General features: G+C 45.6%; 1 protein-coding gene across 1 annotated transcript in view; it reads right to left on the bottom strand.

Annotated features, from left to right (window-relative positions):
* Positions 1 to 19,842, bottom strand: part of Tmem132d (transmembrane protein 132D) — a 621,098-nt gene that overhangs the window by 326,683 nt on the left and 274,573 nt on the right. Inside the window, exon 3 of the mRNA XM_050146634.1 lies at positions 4,197 to 4,343. Within this exon, the coding sequence (XP_050002591.1) occupies positions 4,197 to 4,343 (147 nt within the window). The remainder of the gene's footprint in view (positions 1 to 4,196; positions 4,344 to 19,842) is intronic.

Here is a 19,842-nt window from a genome sequence, read left to right as displayed (position 1 = left end):
ACATCAGGCTTTGTACATATTTACCTAAGTCAGGGCCATGGACAGCGAGACTCTGAAACTGCAGAATGGGATCTAGAGGGCAGAGAGCAATTAGCTATTCTGCTGTGGCTTTAGGATCTGTGCAGGCAAATCAAAGCAGATCTGATCACCAAGATAACGGCATTGAGATGAGGCTCTCAGCAAACAAACTTCTTCAAACAAGGAAGATGAACTTGAGGGCGATAAGAGATCCTCACTAACTCCCGCTGAGCTCGTCGCTGATACGAAAGTGGCTCCTTACCCATGAAATTGCACCTGTCACAGCGACTTCACTTCATTAAGGCAGCTTCCTGATCCGAGCAAGATTATCGGCAACACACAATCTATGACTCTCCAGCTAATGAAGACTGCCTCTCCTGAGTTTCCAACAGCTGAGCTGCAAGTTCTGAGATAGCCGAGCATCGGCCAGAGAGAAGGAAGGATTTATAAAGCAAAACAGCCCCTCAAGCCAAACCCACCAACATTATCTAAGCATCAACTCAATGAAACATTTTCCAATTATCCTCAAGAGAAAAAAAAAAAAAAAACACCTCGCCTCGCTTCAACGCCACTTGAAATAATGGCCCAAGGTTCCCTTGATTCCATTCTATGAAGACAGAAGTATAAAATGAAAGGGGATAACTATTGAAGATGTTAATAAATATGTGGTACCAAATAAAAATATCTATTTTCATCTTATATATTTTGCTAAGTTGAAAGCAGACACAAGATGGTGGTGGGGGAACCTCGAATCAAATGACTCAATGTAGAAATTAATTTATATTCAGTCTTTTCCAGCTCCCCAACTCTGTCTGCAGGAATCCCAGGTATCAATCTCCTCTGGAGTTTTTCTGGGACAGCATCTATTCAGATAAATATCCTTCTATGTTTTCCTTGAGTGGACTTCTTTGAACTCATAAACGAGCGATCACTCCATTAAGTATGCATTTAGACTTGTATCCTATTGCATATGTTAACAGAGACAGTCTCATTCCAGACTTTATTAGAATTTATCGAGCAATTATAGGCATCCTCCTGCATACCAAGCACTGCTCAGACGCTAGGGACATAGCTGCAAATGAGACATGATTCTGACACCAAAGGAGATTCGGATCTAGACTTCTTCATGAAGTTCAGTCGGCAGACCTGTCACATCAGGACCCCACACTGTGTGTGTGTGTGTGTGTGTGTGTTATCATCCTATAAAAGGTATACATTATTAAGTTGCACAAGCACAACACTAGCATGTGATAGATACATGCTTAATATACTGTGCCCTCACACTTACATAAGGTGCTTCATACACAGGCTCATGCATGTCTGCATTTCCATTATCTGTCCCCTAAATATGAACCAAGCATTGAACATGAAAAGTTCTCCAAATTGGTGGCATCATGACGCTATATTCTTCAGAAGGAAACACCTGGGTAATATGTTCAGAGTCTTGTTTCTTAAAGGAGACACTGACAGAGGCACAGGACAACAGCTGACTGCTCCACACATTAGAGCACTTAGAGATGGCTTGGAGATGCAGTGTACTAGAAGACCTAGGCTGTCAGAGTCAGAACCGCAGGAACTGTATGATGAGGTGAGGGGCCACCCTCAGGGTGCTTTGCTCTTCCCTTCTGTGCCCAAGATGAACTTGGCCAATTGTAATGAGAAAATACAAAGCATAAAGATAATAAAATAACAACTTATGGTGGTCCAAATCCCATTGTATCCATGGGCAACATTACTGTTACTTTCATTGAGTTATGGTAGATGGTGATCAATGGCATGAGGGAAAATAAAGTACGTTAGCTCGGACCCTTTCCCCCACTTGTCTCTCTTCCTGTGGTAGAAGATTAAAAACATTTTTTAGCAAAGCATCTAGCCATCAATTCCATCCATCATCCATTGTCCATCCACGATTTCACTCATTCATCCATTCATCTATCTATCTATCTATCTATCTATCTATCTATCATCTATTCATCCATCTATCCATCCTTTACCTTGCCATCCATAATCTATTCATCTAAATATGTATCATTTACTTTTCTTCTGGTTGTGGCCAAATATCTCATAAGGAGCAGCTTTAGCTGCTGTAGAATAATCCTTCTGTACACTGTGAATATGATTACTCTTATTGGTTAATGAAGAAGCTGATCAGCCTATAGCAAGGCAGGATAAAGTTAGGCAAGACAATCAAACTGAGGATACTGGAATGAAGAAGGAAGGAGTCAGAGGAGTGGCCAGCCAGATGCAGGGGGAACAGTAGATGAATGTGTTATGCTAATAAAGGCACCACCATGTGGCAGAGCATAAATAAGACATATGGGTTAATTTAAGTGTAAGAGTTAGCTAGTAACAAGCCTGAGCTAGTGACCAAGCATTTATAATTAATGTAAGCCTCTGTGTGGTAATTTGGAAGCAGTTCCCAGGACGAAAAAACTCTGCCTACATTAACGGACGAAGGGTTTCTTTTGACTCCTAACTTATGTAGGAAATCAGAGAAGAAAAGGCAAGAGTGTGAGGTGGACTGGGCATGGTGGTGAATGCCTTTAAGTCCAGAATTTGGGAGGCAGAGGGAGGCAGATCTCTGAGTCTGAGGCCAGTCTGGTCTACAGAGTGAGTGCTAGGACAGCCAGCCAGCACTACACAAAGAAACCCTGTCTTGAGAAAAACAAACAAGAGTGTGAGGCAGGTGGTCACATTGCCTCTGCAATCAGGAAGTGGAGAAGAGACAGGAAACAGAGCGTTAAGGCCCACCCCAAGCGAGCTACTTCCTGGAGAAGTTCCCATCCCACCCCCACCCCCAAACAGACCAGGAGCTGTGACTTGTGACTCATTGTTCAAACAAATGAGTGACCCTATAGGGGACAGTTCACATTCAAACCACAACACCATCTATCCATTCCTCCATCCATCAATCCCAGCTTCCACACCCACCAATCCCTCTGCCCACTGCTCTCCATCATTACAGGCGTCTATCTGTCTAGCCTCATGATGTCGGCTGGCTACATGACATGAAGTCACTTTACATGATGATGGTGCTTCCTTGGTAAACTGGATTTCTCTCAGGGCACACTGGGCCAAGATCATATGTGAGACCAACAAATCCTTTTGTGTGATCCATTCCTATTACAGGGCAGAGCTCAAACACCAACTTCCTCTTTTCCTCTCAATTTTTTTTACCAGTCATAAAAAAGGAGGAACACAGACAGGAGTTGCTGTAGGTGACCCAGATTCCCCCAATTAACATCAGGTAGTGGAGCACAGGGAGAGACTCAAGACAAAGTATCCCTGACTTGGTTTCAAGTGTTTTTGATAATGAACGGGTAGAAGACACCTCCATATCGTGGGAAATAAATGTATTTTCCAAACACAGAGTTTTGACATTTTAAACTGCGCTCCAGGAACAATGTAATACCTGCCTAGATTCATCCTTTGAATTTCTTTCTTTTTTTTTTTTTTTTTTTGGCTCAGTTTTTCAGTAATATGAAGATCCAGAAGAAACCCAAAAGTGACAAAGAAAATGTATGTGACTAGACTAGGAATTCTCCGAAGCCACAAATGAGGTTCCGGGAGAGAGGAATAAATCAAGAAGTCCTAAGTCGCCAAGCCGGTCTTTGCCCAGCTGCGAATTGCCGGTTTCTAATTTGGTGGCTATCAGAGGCAGATCCGGTTTTAATTTCTCCCTAGAGTGATTCACGATTGCCTGTAATTCCACAGCAGGTGGCTCACTGTTCCATCAGAAAGTGCCTGTCCACAAATACAATCATATGCATTACGTTGACATCGGCCCCGGAACGGTGGCTGCATACACCCTGCCTGCAAAAGAGGGAATGCTCCCGTGTTTAACACACGTGGAAATACTCACGTGGTAAGAGATAACATCACAATCCTGACACCTCTGATAGGAACTGAAAGAAGTGTCAACTTCAATTACTGTTAGATGCCACCGCATGGAGAGGCCCTGGCACATGGTAAAGTTTCTATGGCCCTATGTGGGTCCACTATGAACAGGACCCCTACGGCCCCCATCTGGAAGACTCCACCTATTTTACCTGGAGACAGTAATGATAGATTGCACACACCACATACAAATCGCAATGGAGTCAGCTAGCCAACTTTGGAGCAAGAGGAAGCCACCATGGCAGAGACTCTGAGCATAGCGCAGGCCAGGTGGGACTCACCTCTTCTCTGCGCCAGCAGATTTCTTCTGACAGATGAGGACAGCTGGTGCGTACTTCCCAGTATACTCCGAGCTCTGCTTGACATCCCAGATGGCAGGGCTGCTGGCTCTCACCCCAATGATGCTCACTCCTTTCTTAACCTTGGCCCTGTTGGAGACAGAAAATACATGTTTGAGACAGCCCTGAGACACCCCAGGTCCAGGTCAGCAGTGGTACCAGGGACGTGGTGAGCATTTGCACATTGGAGCTTTGCATGTATGAGCTCATGGGGAATTAGGTTTAAACACAAATTTGTAGCCATCTTCCCATCTATCTGTCCTAGTCCCCCTCCCCACCCCAGCCCTCAGTCATCCCTACTTTTACAGAAGGAGCTAGGAAAGTATGCTGGCCTTCAGCAAACAGCTGTTGCATATAGCAATGGAATGTCTCTATTAATTAAAAGACAACACACAAAACAACAGCACTAAAACCTACCTGGAATCGTTTATGGTGAGAAAACCAAATGAGAACTGGTTGTAAGCCAAATATAGAGAGGTAACATTCATAGGGGAGCACCTGCAAGGGGAGGGTCCTGAGCAGCAGACCATATGAACACCTAGCACTACACCTGATTTTCCCAACAGTGTCTGAGTTCCACAGAGAAGCACTGAGGTTCAGACAGGTGAGGGTATGTTCATAGGCCCCTGCACATAGAGGTGCTGGGCTGAACAGGGCTAGGGAACCTCTATGTTTCTGTTCCTTCCTGACAGTCTTATCATCTTTGTTGCCATAGCCACACCCTCCATCATCATCATCAGAGCTGCAAACGCCATCTTCATCATCACCACTACACCCTGCATCACCACTATGACCTCCATCACCAGCATCACCAGCATCACCTCAACCTCCATCAATATCACCACCAAAATCCCGGACATCATCATTATCATCTTTTCTTCTTCATCATCACCACCATCCCATCATCATGATCATCATGACACACCTCCCTCCATCATCACGACCGTATGCTTCATCATTATCATCACTACATTCATAATCTTTATCATCAACACCACAACCTCTCTCTTCATCACCATTACCACAATGTCCATCTTGATCATCGCCACAGCCTCATCATCATCACCACAATCCCCATATTCTTCATCATCACCACCATGAACCCCTGTACATCAACAACTCTACAATATCTCCATTACCAACACACCTCCTACCTTCATTCACCATCATCACTACATCCATCTTTATCATCATCACCACAACTGCCATCTGGTTCACCATCACCACCACGTTCCTCATAATCCTCTATACTCTGGATCATTTACCACCAACCAGATGCTATTTTAAATGTTATAGTTCTATAACATTTCATCCTCAAATACCCTACTAGGTCAGTTACCATGGGAAATTGTATCTCTTTCATGGCTCCAGAGTAGAGGAACAGGCCTTGAGCAGCAGGAATGACAACACTCTTGGCTCTCCCTGTATCACTGTGAACTCCTGCCATTAGAGCTGATAAAAGTGAATATATTCATTTTCTCTGCTCCTCACACAGAGTTGGTTGGCTTGCGTCGTGCTACCCAATATCTACTCGTGATTTAGCCAAGGACACACTCAACAAGGCAGTTCATCTTCCATCTGAGACCCCATTTATTATCTTCCCTCTTCCTTTCCTCCATCATAGAAGGGGCCATGGTCCCACAGGCTTTTCTGCAAAGTACAAACATCCCTGCCCTTGCACTGAAGCTGGACAACGGAGGTCCTCTTTGCATGCAGGCCCTTGTTTCTTTCTCAGAAATTTCAAAAGAAAAAAGCCTACATGCGATGAGAAGAGGCAAAAGGACAACACAGTAATTTTCACAGTTTGATTTACAAACTGCCTTGTAGATTTGAAGAAAGCGTGTTTCCTACTGTGTCTTCCCTTTCCGAATCCTTGGGGAGAATAAAAAGGGCTTAGAAGCTGAAGCACCGAGGGATGCTTTGACGCTTCTAGTCTCCTGGGGAGACTGGCGGCAGCCTGTGTCACATGCTCTGCCTTACACCCAACATGATCAGAAGAGGAGCCCCCCAGTTCCTGTCTGCACCTCGGAAGTCCTCAAGGAATGGGGCATAGAAGACGGAGACATGCCTTTCCTTAAGTATTTCTACTTCTATCGGAGACAGTTGTATACACACTCTGCAGCAGAGGACCTGAAGTCGCCATGCTCCTGGAAGGCCATCAGAAAGATTTCAGTGGCACTGGGAATAAGATCCTGGGAGAGTTCCCACCATTCCTCAGCTGAGAACAGTGAGACTCTGGGTTGACAATACACAGACAACATGATTCACATGCAGCACCTGGGTCTAGAAGGGCCAGGAATGTTAGGAACCTGCCGGACAGAGGGCACCATGGGACTCGTCCATAGTAGAATCCTGCACTTCTGGGCTGAGGTACACTCCTCTCAGTGTTCAGCACTGCATACAACACTGCACAACTGCTTGTTTGGGGGAGCTAGAGTCGTGCTGTGTGGTTTCACGGGGCGAGGACTCTGGGAAGTTGTACCTGGCTTCCTCTGGATACTTTCCCCCACTGGTTACTATAATTTGTGTGCTTTTCGAGACATGAAGCTGAGCAGCACACGTGACTACAGGGTAAGCCCTCTGAACCTGCCTAATGATGTGTTGGACCAGTAAGAGGTCTTCAGGACAGGGCATTCCCTACTGAAAGACTATACTTCCCAGATCCCCATATGGTCTATGGGAATCATTTCCTTCCCTATAAAGGCTACAGCCAGATGCTTCCTGTGGGAAATTTTTCTCATCCATCCATGTAGGTGAGATCTGAGATGCCCCCTTATTTTTTTTTTTAGTCAATAAACATAGTTCCGCTTAGAGGTTAAATTTGAACTCCCCCATTTGGCCCTTTCCAGCTCCTTTAATCCTAATAATATAATAGGGACAACCCCAGTACTCACAGTTAGTCTCCAACAGGAGAAACGGACAACTTATGGTCAGCTCTGGGAGTTAACACGAGGAGTTTTAGAAACAGATGGTCATGGATAGCATTGCTCCCATGGGGGATACGAATGTGCTTTGTGGGGGTTTGTTTTATCTGGAGTCAGGATGGGACCCAGGGCCTTATGCACGCTTGACGAGCACTCTATCACCAGGTGACACCCCTAGCCCGTGTTTTGCATTTCAAATGACTATACTAGCAGGTGTTTTGGATGCATGTTTTGGATGGAGGTTTTAGGTACAAGTCTGTGTACTCAGGATACTCTCTGGCTAAATAAGTTTTGATTTCTGCTTTGTACAAACTCGACTAAATTACAGGCATACGGGCATGTTGGTGAAGGGGCTGAGGAGATGGCTCAATGCAGAACCTACTTGCTGGTCAAGCATGAGTTTGATCCATAGCGTTTACATAGAAGCTCAGCACAGAGGAAAGCACTTGCAATTCCAGTGTTGGGAAGCAGAGATGGGAAGATCACTGGGGCTTGCTTGTCAGCCAGTCTGGCCAAATCAGTGAGCCCTGGGTACTGAGAGATCCTATTTCAAAAGCAAGGTGAAATAATTGAAAATAGTCGAGATCAGGGTGTGGTCTCCAGATGTATCTGTGAAGTGTTGCACACACAGAGGTCTATTGGTGTAAAACTTCATTCGCCGTGGACAGCTATTCTTTCGAGATATGTTAGTATGGATTACAGAGGCTGCCCCAATTACTGTGCGCTGGAATTTTATTGAATCAAATTTGCTTTAAATAAATAGGTCATCAGCCTCTCTTTGGCAATCTTTTTATTATGTGGAAGGTATTGGTACCTAGACCTTTGCTGACGTATAATGGGCGCATATTTTACTTAGATTTTTTCCTAAGTAGGTCATTTAGAATTTGGATGATGTTTCTCAGTGAGTGGTCTTTCGAATATACAGGGTTATTTATTTAATCCATGAATGATCTTAAGTTTTCTATAGCTACAGTGGTTTTGAAGAAGAAATTCTTTCTAAGGTTTATAGCAGAACACTAGATTTGCCTCTCTCACTAACAGAAAGACTTTGCTGAGAAACCACACACACACACACACACACACACACACACACACACAGCCGGTGACTTTGACACACAGAGTGGGAAAGAGATGTTTGTTTGCACGGTGGAGGCCTGCGCTGTGTGTGAGAATCACATACAAATATATGCAAGCTTGGCCACCTGCTCCTTGGGGATAGGTCCATAGTATTTGCAGAACATGGCGCACCTGCGTTAATCATTCTGAAACATTCCATCCAGAGTTGCAAGTGGCGGCGTGGGGAAGCTCATAGCAGGCAGTTCTTAGAACCCGTGGAGACTGGCATCATTGGGTCTGAACCAAACGCTAGTTCCTTCTTTGTTTATGACAAGCGGGTTCGTTATAGTCATTAATGGAAGTTTATAACCCACTTGTGGTTCCATAAATACAGGTTACCCTGACAGCCTCATTACCAGCTATAAACACAGCACTTGATTTCTGAAGACACTTTACCGTAGATTTACATCTAATAACACATCCACCACAGTTGAGAGCGGGAAAGCCATAATTTTCCCCAGAGTATGCCCATGCTAGCAAAGGCTGATACAGACAACCCTGCTTGGGCTTAGAGGATGGCGTGCTTTTAAAACATAATAGAATAACCTGTAAAGTCCAGACATGTGCATATGTATGATGCATGTATTATATATATAGCATATGTACATGTATACCCACACTGCCTCAAACACAGGACTCAGGAACTTAACTGATATGGCCAGGACTAGCTGGCAGCCTGGACACCAAACCAAGGAGCATAGTGGTTATGTTTTACCTCCATTTATCCCTCCACATCCCAGCCTCTGTCCTGTCAATGTTGGATCCTAGACCCTGCATTCAGGGTCTCTGTCCACCACCTTATAAAAAAAAAAGTTGACAGAGACCCACATTGGAGCACCGGACAGAAATCCCAAGGTCCAAATCAGGAGCAGAAGGAGAGAGAGCACGAGCAAGGAACTCAGGACCGCGAGGGGTGCACCCACACACTGAGACAATGGGGATGTTCTATTGGGAACTCACCAAGGCCAGCTGGCCTGGGTCTGAAAAAGCCTGGGATAAAACCGGACTCGCTGAACATAGCGGACAATGAGGACTACTGAGACCTCAAGAACAATGGCACTGGGTTTTTGATCCTACTGCACGTATTGGCTTTGTGGGAGCCTAGGCAGTTTGGATGTTCACCTTACTAGACCTGGATGGAGGTGGGTGGTCCTTGGACTTCCCACAGGGCAGGGAACCCTGATTGCTCTTGGGGCTGATGAGGAAGGAGAACTTGATTGGGGGAGGGATAGGGAAATGGGAGGTAGTGGCGGGGAGGAGGCAGAAATCTTTAATAAATAAATTTTAAAAAAAAAGTTGACAGTTGACCCAAGTCAACTTACCTAACCAAAGGCCCTCTTCTAGGAATTGACCAAGTGCTGGGCCCTGATAACCCTCCTATTTCTCTCCCTCCTTGCCACCTTGCTTCTTTCTCTCTAGTCTATGACATTAACATATGCAAATGAGACTTTCATTATCATATTCAAATTATCATTTAGCCTCAACATCTGCAAGCAATCCATTCCATTGAGGTCAAGACATGCAAACAGTCCTCTAGTAGTAACATATGCAAACTGTTCCCTAATATTAACATATGCAGGTGTCCCTTGACATACCATATGCAATAAGCCTCAGGCATTAACATATGCAAATGAGCCCTGAATTAATATGTGCAAATTATCTTCCAGCACTTGCATGTACAAATGGCCCCTGTCATTCGCATATACAAATTCACCTGAGATTAATTTATGCAAATATCTTTAAATCTAGCTCTCCCAGGCTGTCCTTTAGACTATGAAATAGCCACCACTCTCTCACCAAGGGCTTTTCTGAACTCTACCATAAGGCTGACTGAGGTGCTATCATCTACCCCTGAAATAGGCTTGCTTTGAAAGAAGGCACTGCATTTCTCTCCCATAGCTGAGAAATTCACAGCTGGCCTTCTTGGTGGTAGGTGCCTCTGATCCACTCTGATATTCAAGGATCAAAGCAGAACCTGGGCCTGCCGTTTCCAGCCCATGGTTTGCAGCACCTCTGTCATGAGCACCCCAGCCATCTGGAAAAAGGCAAGTGGCAAAGAACAGGGCAGGGCAGATGGGCAGTGCAAACTCAGGTGCAGTCACAGTCTACTGAAAGCATCGACCACCTTGGCCACATGCGGTTACAGGTGCAAAGGCTTCTGGGAAGCCAGTTCCCACTTGGCTATTGAACCTGCCTGCAGTGTTGCCCAAGGAGAGCTAGGATTTCCACCTCAGTTAAATGTGTCCTGCGTCCTAGAGACCACACGCAAAGCTAAATCCCCCTGCACCATTGCACACAGAGTCACTACTGCAGAGAAGCCCCACCTGAAAAGCCACCAGCGGGCACTCAATGCAGGCACATTTATGAATGGTTTGACGCGTGGATTATTAAAAGTACCTGTGTACAGCTTGGCAGTGCTGCCACACACCTTTAATCCCAGCACTTGGGAGGCAGAGGCAGACAGATGTCTGTGAGTTCGAGGCCAGCCTGGTCTACAAGAGCTAGTGCCAGGACAGGAACCAAAGCTACAGAGAAACCCTGTCTCAATGATTAACAACAACAACAACAACAACAAAAAAGCGCCTGTGTGCTCAATAAAAGAAATACAAAAAGAATGGAAGTTAGAAGGGGGATGAAAAAGAAGTAAATTGGGCTCAAAAGGAGAAATTTGAGTATCTTTGTTCCTTGTGAGATTTATTAAAAATTTGTGAGTGCATATATGTGTGATGGAGGAGGAAAAGGGGAGAAGAAATGGAAGGAGAAAATTGAGACAAAGAGGCCTGGAGGGCAGGGTGAGACTCTGGCACAAGTTTAGTGCACACAGAGTTCAGAGCATTGAGAGGAAAACCTTGGGCTTACAAGTACAGTACATGTGTCCAGAGGAATGTTCTGGAACTAGCAACTAATACTTTGCCAAGCAGGGATGAACACAACCTGCAATCCACAATCTGCTCTAGGATTCTCTGAAATCTGACAATGGGAGGAAGAAATGGGCCTCCAGGCTGCCTCCTGTTTAAGAGAGGCTTGCCAGAAGCAATCTTTCCAGAGATCCAAGGGATAAAAACCTTTCCAGAGCCTCATGTCCCAGGGCACTGAGTTCTGCTAACCACCAGCACCCAGCACCCAGCACCCAGCACCCAGCACCCAGCACCCAGAGCTGCATGAGGCTCTCCGGTCTGCAGACAGCAGGGACACTGCTTATAGCTGGACACCAAACACAGGGAGGGATGCTGTACAGGCCTGATCAATGTGGGAGAACACACTCCTCAGTTCAAAGACCAGTAGATATCCTGCTGAATTTCTGGAAATGTTTCCTGTCCCTTGTTTTCTCTCATTGATAGTGGCCAAGAATAAAATAGGTTCCATTTTCTGAGGGGTGGTAGCCAGGTACCCCATTGGTAATCAGTCTACTTCTAATTACTGAGCAAGCTGACTACATCACTTTTCCTCAAGTCCACATGTTATATACTGGTTATATAATGTTTAGTCCTACTCTGTCTTGACATTGGTCAACAGGCATGGGCCTTCCCAGGTACCACTATCCATCCTGTGAGAGTCATGCCCCCATGTTTCCATGATCCCTTGGAGTGGCATAGAGCCAGACCTTAGACCACAGGAATAAAGTCTTTACTACACCTCTTCCATCCCGACTTGGAGATTGTGGTGGTTTGAATGAGAAATCTCCCCAACAGGCTCATGTAATTGACACTGTTTGAGGTTAGCAGAACCATTTAGAAGGTAAAGCCTTGTTGGAAGAAATATTTCACTGGAGGTAGGTTTTGAGAGCATATGGCCTCCCGTTTTGATCTCTGCTTTCTGTGTGATTGAAATTCTGATCTGTCAGCTTCCCGCTCTGGCTGCCACGCCATCCTCACCATCACGAAGATTTCCCCCACTGGAACCACAGCCAGTATAGTCTTTCTTCCATAAGTTGCTTTTAGTCACGGTGCCTTATTACAGAAACAGAAAACCTAACTAATACAAGGGCTATGCCAATTTATGCACGCAGCTAAGACAGACACAGACGGGAGAGCGGGATCAGAGCGATCAACACTAGCATGTTCTCCAGCAGGAGACATATTTGAATGTGCCGTGTTGACGTCGGCATATGTGTTTACGAAGCTGGCACTTGCACTATTGAAATACTGTGTGCTACACACAACACAGCACAGGCAAAAATCAAAAGTGTTCAGATGAAATATAAATATGTTGAGAAGTAATGGCTATTCTCTTGTTCCTAAGAGCCCTCTGGCATATCCCCAGGATGCCCCCGCAGTAGAGGGATGTTCCATTACCATACGGCACATTGGTACATACTGAGACGGAGCACAAACCCCACTGCAGGATCTATGTGTTCCAATCTCAGCAAGAGTGAAGGCGATATGGTAGTTTGAATGTAATTGGCCCCCATAAGCTCATAGGGAGTGGCACTATTAGGAGGTGTGTCTTTGTTGGAGTAGATGTGGCCTTGTTGGAAGAAGTATGTCACTGCGGATGTGAACTTTGAAGTCTCATAGTTGCTCAAGCCATGTCTAGTGTCTGAGTTCACTTCCTGTTGCCTACAGATTAAGATGTAGCTTCTTCTCCACTTTCACCTCCTTCCCCAGCACCACGTTGCACTATGATGAAAATGGACTAAACCTCTGAAAATATAAGCCACGCCAATTGAATGTTTCTTCTTTATTTGAGTTGCTGTGGTCATGGTTTCTCTTCACAGCAATGCCGGGGGGGAGGGGGGGAGCATCCAGAAAAGCTCTGCAGCACCTGGCTGTCAGAGAGTTGCTACCTGCTAGAGGTTAAGAAGGAAAAAGCCAAAGACCAAGAAGGATTTATTTGCTAGGAAGGAAAGACCCCCATGCCTAAGGGGAATGGAGCCAAGGAAAGAGGCTGGTGTGTCATCAGGAGAAGGTGTGGTCAGAAAAGGATTGTAGCTTCTGAAGGGGGTGTAGCTTCCAGAAAGAAATAGCTTCTCACTAGCCAAGTCCCATACTGTACAACTTGTGGGTAAAGCGGGGATTAACTAAACCCAAAGAGGCCATTAAAGGTAGAGCCATGCCATGAAATCCAGGGAGACATCCCAGGCTGGAGCCCACCCACGCCCATCCACGCCCATCAATGCCCACCTATGCCTACCCCCACGCCCTTATTCACAGGGCATTTTTATTGACCTTCCAAGTCCAGGCTGCCACTAAACCTCTGCTGTGACCATCTTCCCATTATTTCAGCTACTTTACCACCTTCCCAGAATTCTGCCAGCTGGTCCTGGTGCACAAACATAGTCATGCTAAAAGAATCAGCTTAATGCTATCAGTCACTTCTGAGACTCCATTAGTCCATCAGTGTGTCGATGTATATGTGTGTGTGTGTAGAGTGTGTGTATGTATGTGTGTGCACGCGTGTGTGCATATATATGTGTGTGTGTATATATAGTGTGTGTGCATGTATGTGTGTGCATATATATAGATAGATAGTGTGTGTGTGTGTGTGTGTCTGCGTGTGTGCGTGTATGTGTATGCCAGATGGGTGAATGAATGAGCCAGTTACAGTTAATGAGTGCACTGAGAGGTAAGAAAACAACTGAATGTCCATGACGACATCCTCCCTAGTAACATTTTAGTGACCATTCTCCTACGTACCTCTTTATTCATGCACTATCTATAATTCTATATAATTAGGACAAACCCCAGATTGGCCACACAGGTATCAACTGGAACACTCACCATCCAGGAAGGTTCTGGTCAAAAGTAGTATTGTATAAATGGGGGCCTCTATAAGTTAAGCCCCACGCACCTTGGGCATCTGTATGTGATGGCTGTGAATGAAGCATGCTGCTGTGACCACAGATTGTTCTAGTTTCTTTATCAGCTCCAAAGGTAACTAAACAAGCCTGATGCAGAGAGCTACCTGGCTGCCGACCAACCCAGGAAAGGAATACCCAATGAAGGGAAAGCCCAGCCACAGAGCACTGCAGCTGGGCCTCTGTGGTATGAAGTTCCCTCCCAGGCCAGCTGCCTGCTTGGAAGACCCCTGATGTCTCTTGGGTGTCAGAGCCTCTGCAGTCCCAGCATATGCCAAGCGGCTTCCTTTGCCAGTATAGTGATCACTGACTTGTTCAGGCTGCACTAGCGCTTAGAGCTTCCTACAGCCTTACAGCTCCCGGGCCCAGCTTTTCTCCTCACAACTCAAGGCAAACAAGATGGTCAAAGGTCTGCTTCTCTTCTGGCCTTAGCTCAGGGGAGATGTGACAGAGATGGATGGAGAAGGTTGTCAACGCCACAGTGTGGATGCTGATGAGAGGTTTGTGTGAGCAGGGCCAGGAACCAAGCTGTGATTCTTCTGCTTGGTCACCCAGTGAGCCATTCAGCAGATACCTCCTGAGACCCATCTAGCTTCCAAGTGCTTTCCACAACACTGGGAATGCACACAGAAAAAGCCATATCCCAACCATTCTAGAACGAGTGAGAGACAGACACAGAGACGTGTATGTATGCATGTGTACACACAGGTGTGATGCTGATGTCCCCTGTAGGTTGTTACTGAGGACTGGGAGTGGAGGTACTATAGAGACTGTCCTTAGCTTATTGCTTACATTCCTGTCAAGAAGCTATGGTGGGCAGAGGGAAACATGCAGACAGGTTCAAGGCTGCATCTCATTTGATTTGCTCTCTATTTGGTGACAGGAATAGGAAAAAAAAAAAAACAAACAAATTACCCTGGTCCCTATAGAAACTACCATCCAGCAGTTCAGAAGGCTATTTGCTGTTGCTTGAAAGTGAAGATGCCCCCAGGGAATCATGTTTGGGGCCTTGATTGACAGCTTATGGGGCTTAGGGATGTGATCAGATCATGCGGACCTGATCGATAGATTAACACATTGGCATATCAAAAATAGAAAGGCCTTACTGTGGTAAAGAAGGCAGGGATTTGGAGGAAGTGGGTCACAGATGTGTGTATAAGGGCTAAGTCTTGTTCTATTTCCGTCCTGTCCACCATAACATGAGATGTTCCACCATGCCTTCCCTGTTGTGAGAGGCAGAACCCTCCAAAACCATGAACTAAAATCAGCAATCCCTCCTTGAGTCTCTCCCAGATAACTGAGCATAACCAAGATGGTTACCACACTGTTCAAATGTTTCACCACTAAGTTTTAAGTTTGGTGTGTAAGGTGCATCATATATGTATGTGGGCACACATGCAAATGCAGGTGTGTGAGAGTATGTATGCATGTGGAGGCTAGAAAAAAAGGCCAGGTGCCCTTCTTGTTGACAGAGGTTTCTATCTTGCCTGGTCCCACAATTATTCAGTCCAGAAGCACTACATTAACTGTAAACTGATTGGCCTATTAGCTCAGGCTTCTCATTAACTCTTATAACTTATATTAGCCTATAAGTCTTCTCTGTGTTAGCCATGTAGCTTGGTACCTTTTTTGGCAAGGCAGTCACATCTCGCTTCCTCTGTGTCCGGGTGACGACTACAGACTGACACTTCCTTCTTCCCAGAATTCTCCTGTTCTTTTTACCCCGCCTCTACTTCCTGCCTTGTTGCCCCACCTATACTTCCTACCTGGCTATTGGCCAATCAGTGTTTACTTAAAATACAAATGACAGGGTAAAGACCATTGTCCCACAGCACCTTTTCTACTCACTCTCTGTTTTATTCCCTGGAGACAGGTTCTCTTACTGGTTTTTAGCTAAGCAGGAAGCCCCTGCAATCTTCCTGTCCCCTGCCCAGTGCTAGGGACACATGGGTCCATAAGGCCATGCCCAGCTTTTGGTGTGAGTGCTGATGATGTAAACACAGGACCCTGTGGTTACACAACAAGGGTTCTACCCATGGAGCCATCTCCCAGCTCCTCGCTACATCTTTTTTTATTTATTTTTATTTTTTCTTTATTTTACATTCCAACCACAATTCTCCAACGCACCCCTCCTCCTGCCCGCACCACCTCCCTCCAGCCCATACCCCATCTACTCCATAGCAAGTCAACAAAATCTGGTACATTAAGTTGGGGCAGGACCAAGGCCCTCCCCCAGCATGAAGGTTGAGCATGGAATCCCACCATAGGGAATGGGCTCCAAGAAGCTCATGCGCCAGGGATATATCCTAGTCCTACTGCCAGGGGCCCCTCAGATAGTCCAAGCTTTACATTTTCTTCCACATATGGTGGGCATAGTTCAGTCTCATGGAAGCTCTACACCTGTTGGTCTAGAGTTCAGGATTATCCATGAGCTTGGTTCAATGTCTCTGTAGAGTTCTCCATCACGATCTTGACCTCCCTTGCTCTTATATGTGAATAGGCTGCTATATAGATTTACAAGCATCCTCAATACTCCCTGCAAACCAGTTCCTCTAGGTCCAGAAATGATGGAGCAGAAAGGGATCATATACATAAAGGACAGTAAAGGATGGAAGTGGAGAGAAGGTGAGACAGGACAGTCAAAGCTGAAGGCAGAAGATGTAACAAACACCAAATACTACAGTCACTGAAGGGGTACCTGTGTTGCCAAGCCCTGAGGTCCAAAGGTTCCCCTCCCTGTAGGCCTGAGGGCTTTGACGCTGGCCACTAGGGAGTAAAGCATTACACCACCAAGTTCCCTCTTCAGTAGTTGTGGCTACAGAGGTCTAAACACCTGCACTGGTGCTGATGTTACTGGAGGCTGGAACTTCAACAGCTGACAATGCCTGGTCATTCATGTCCAGAGCAACAAGTCCCCAAGCTGCAGATAGAGAGCCATGAGCCTCTGGCTCTAAAGCCCAGAGCAGTGGGCCACTGGCTCTCAAAGCCTGGAGCTGGGAGTCTCTGGCTCTGCCAGTGTAGTCCCCAGGCCTGGGAAACTATGGAGCCTGAAATTGCCAAACCCTAGTAGTTTCTCTTAGCTATTCACAAGCCTTATGTGACCAGAGCAGAAGGACCCGAGGCAGATCAGATCTGAAACACAGAATGCCTCTAGGAATCAATTTTCACTTTCTTGCTAGCTCATTTTGAAATGATTACTAACCAGCTCTGACCACTCACAACAAAACAAAAGCAAGTAAGACACTGGCTTGCACTCCAGCCTCAGATATTAGACACAGGCCTGGAGTTTAAATCTGCCTCTGGAGTTCCAAATTTAGACAAGTCAATAATCTCCACATAGAAAACGGGACAGATATTTGCAGAGAAGTAGCTCTTGGGTGACAGTGCCAGCAGCAGGGTTTTATGACTTGGGCCATCTCCCAGATCTCAGATCATTGCAGTGCATAGGGGACCAAGATTCGCTTGATATTCAGGGTTTTGAATAAGTCGTAATTTTATTGTTGGTGAAGAGCCTCAAACCTCTCTTTTCACCACACACTTACTACAATTGCAGGCTGGTTTCTGTTGCTCTCGAGATGATCAATTTTTGAAGGGAATTGCTTAAACATACATTAGTTGAAAAAAACTTTCCATACCAAAATCAGGATGCCAGCCAGCAAACACACGTGTTCTAGGATGTCTGTGGGAGGGCTATAGCTTTTTTTTTTTTTTTTTGGTTTGTCGAGACAGGGTTTCTCTGTAGCTTTGGAGCCTGTCCTGGAACTAGCTCTTGTAGATCAGACTGGCCTTGAACTCACAGAGATCCGCCTGCCTGCCTCCCCAGTTCTGGAATTAAAGGTGTGCTCTACCGCCACCACCCAGCTGAAGCTACAGCTTTTAATTAAGTATTTTTATGGAACAAATATCAGGATGTTGTAAATAATGAAATCAGAATGAACAGGACTGTAAGAAACACTTCTTTCCCTGCAGATTTCTGTCCTTAACTTTCCTCTCCTTTGCTATGCATATTATGGGAGAGTAAGATGTGTCTGGATTTGACAGTGAAATAATCATGTTGTGTGTGCTAACTTGGTTTTGAGAAATTAGAACCAAGCCCACTTAGTGGCCACCTCGATGGAGAAATGGGCGGTTTCCAGTCCTGGATTCTGGCAAGTGTTTCATGTATTCTACACATGCATTTCCCGAGTATTTGTTTTAGGGTCTCCTAGTCTAACTTTAACTATCAATTTGGTCTAGCCAAGGAGTACAGAGAAGACTGCATCAGTGGACAGGCTGCCCAGATTAGACTTGTCTGTGGGAATTATCTTGGTTGTTTATTGATACAGAAGGGCCCAGCCCACTGTGGGTGGCACCATCCCTTAGGCAGGTTGCCCTGTCCTGTATAAGAAAACTAGCCTGGGAGAAATCAGTTAGTAGAGTTCCTCTATGGTCCCTGCCATATAGTGAAGTAAGTCCCTTGACTGGACTAATGTGAGGAATAGCCAGCAGGCCTGTGATTCGAGTTCTTGCTTTGACTTCCTGCCGCTGACTTCCCTCACTGATGGACATTGATATAAGAGTTAACCAAACCAGCCAGTGGTGGTGCGTGCCTTTAGTCCCAGCACTCAGGAGGCAGGGGCAGGCAGGTCTCTGTGAGTTCAAGGCCAGTCTGGTCTACAGAGTGGGTTCTAAGACAGCCAGGGCTACAGACAAACTATGTCTAAGGGAGCAGGAGGGGATTAAGCCAAATAAACCTTTCTTCCACTAAGTTCCCTTTGGTCAGAATGTCTTATCACAGCAAGAGAAAGAAAACCCAAATACAGAACCAACAGTAGACAAAAGGACTGCCATGTCAGAGAGACATGTGGGTCAATTGTGCACGTGGAAGGGGTACACGTGTGAGGATGCTTTTGTACAACTGTGCATGTGTGCATGTTTGTGTGTGACTGAACTTGTGTGTGCACTGGAGACAGGTGTTCCTCAAGCATCATCTGTCTTTGTTTTGAAACAGCCTCACTATTGACCTGAAATCAAGAAATTTGACCAGGTTGACTGGCCAGTGAGACACAGGGATTCATTTGGTTGCTACCTCCCGAGGGTAATAACTGCAATTTTGTGCCACCACACCAGGCTTCTTTTTATTTTTGACTTGTGGGGGTTTAACTCAGGTCCTCTCTTATCAGCATTTTAGCGACTGAAGTATCCCTCCAGTCCCACAGGTTCGCAGATTTATTTTGGATGTGCTTTGGATAGTTGTACTAGTAACATTTTGTTTCTGTGATCAAAGACCACAGCCGAAAGTGACTCATGGATAAAAGAGTATATTTTGGCTTATGGTTCCAGATGGAGAATCCAAAATGGTGAGAGAGATATGGCTGTCAGCATAGAGAGTTGACAGATCACATGTCAACCACATGCAGAAAGCAAAGGCAAACAGGAAGTGTGGCAAGGCTATAAACTCTAAAGCCCACCCAGACCAGTGACATACTTCCTCCAGGAAGGCTCCAACTCCTAAAGGTTCCCCTCCCCAAACAGTGCCACCTACAGGGGAAAAATGTCCATAGAGCTGAGCCTGTGGGGGACATTTTTCACTCAAAGCATTGCATCTATGCAACAACATTCTGCCCATCTCCACATTTACTGACATTAACACTATGCCTAAAGAGGGCTGTCTTCTTTATTTTCCTTTCTTTAATCTCTTTCTGTCCTTAAAAACCTTCACATTCTCCACTTGTTTCTCTAGTATGATGTTGGCTCAAGTTTAATTGTGTAT

Source organism: Alexandromys fortis, unplaced genomic scaffold, assembly GCF_014885135.2.
Source record: "Alexandromys fortis isolate MF-2015 unplaced genomic scaffold, M_Fortis_MF-2015_v1.1 scaffold_56, whole genome shotgun sequence".
Classification (NCBI taxonomy): domain Eukaryota; kingdom Metazoa; phylum Chordata; class Mammalia; order Rodentia; family Cricetidae; genus Alexandromys; species Alexandromys fortis.
This window is presented reverse-complemented; position numbering and strand designations above follow the sequence as displayed.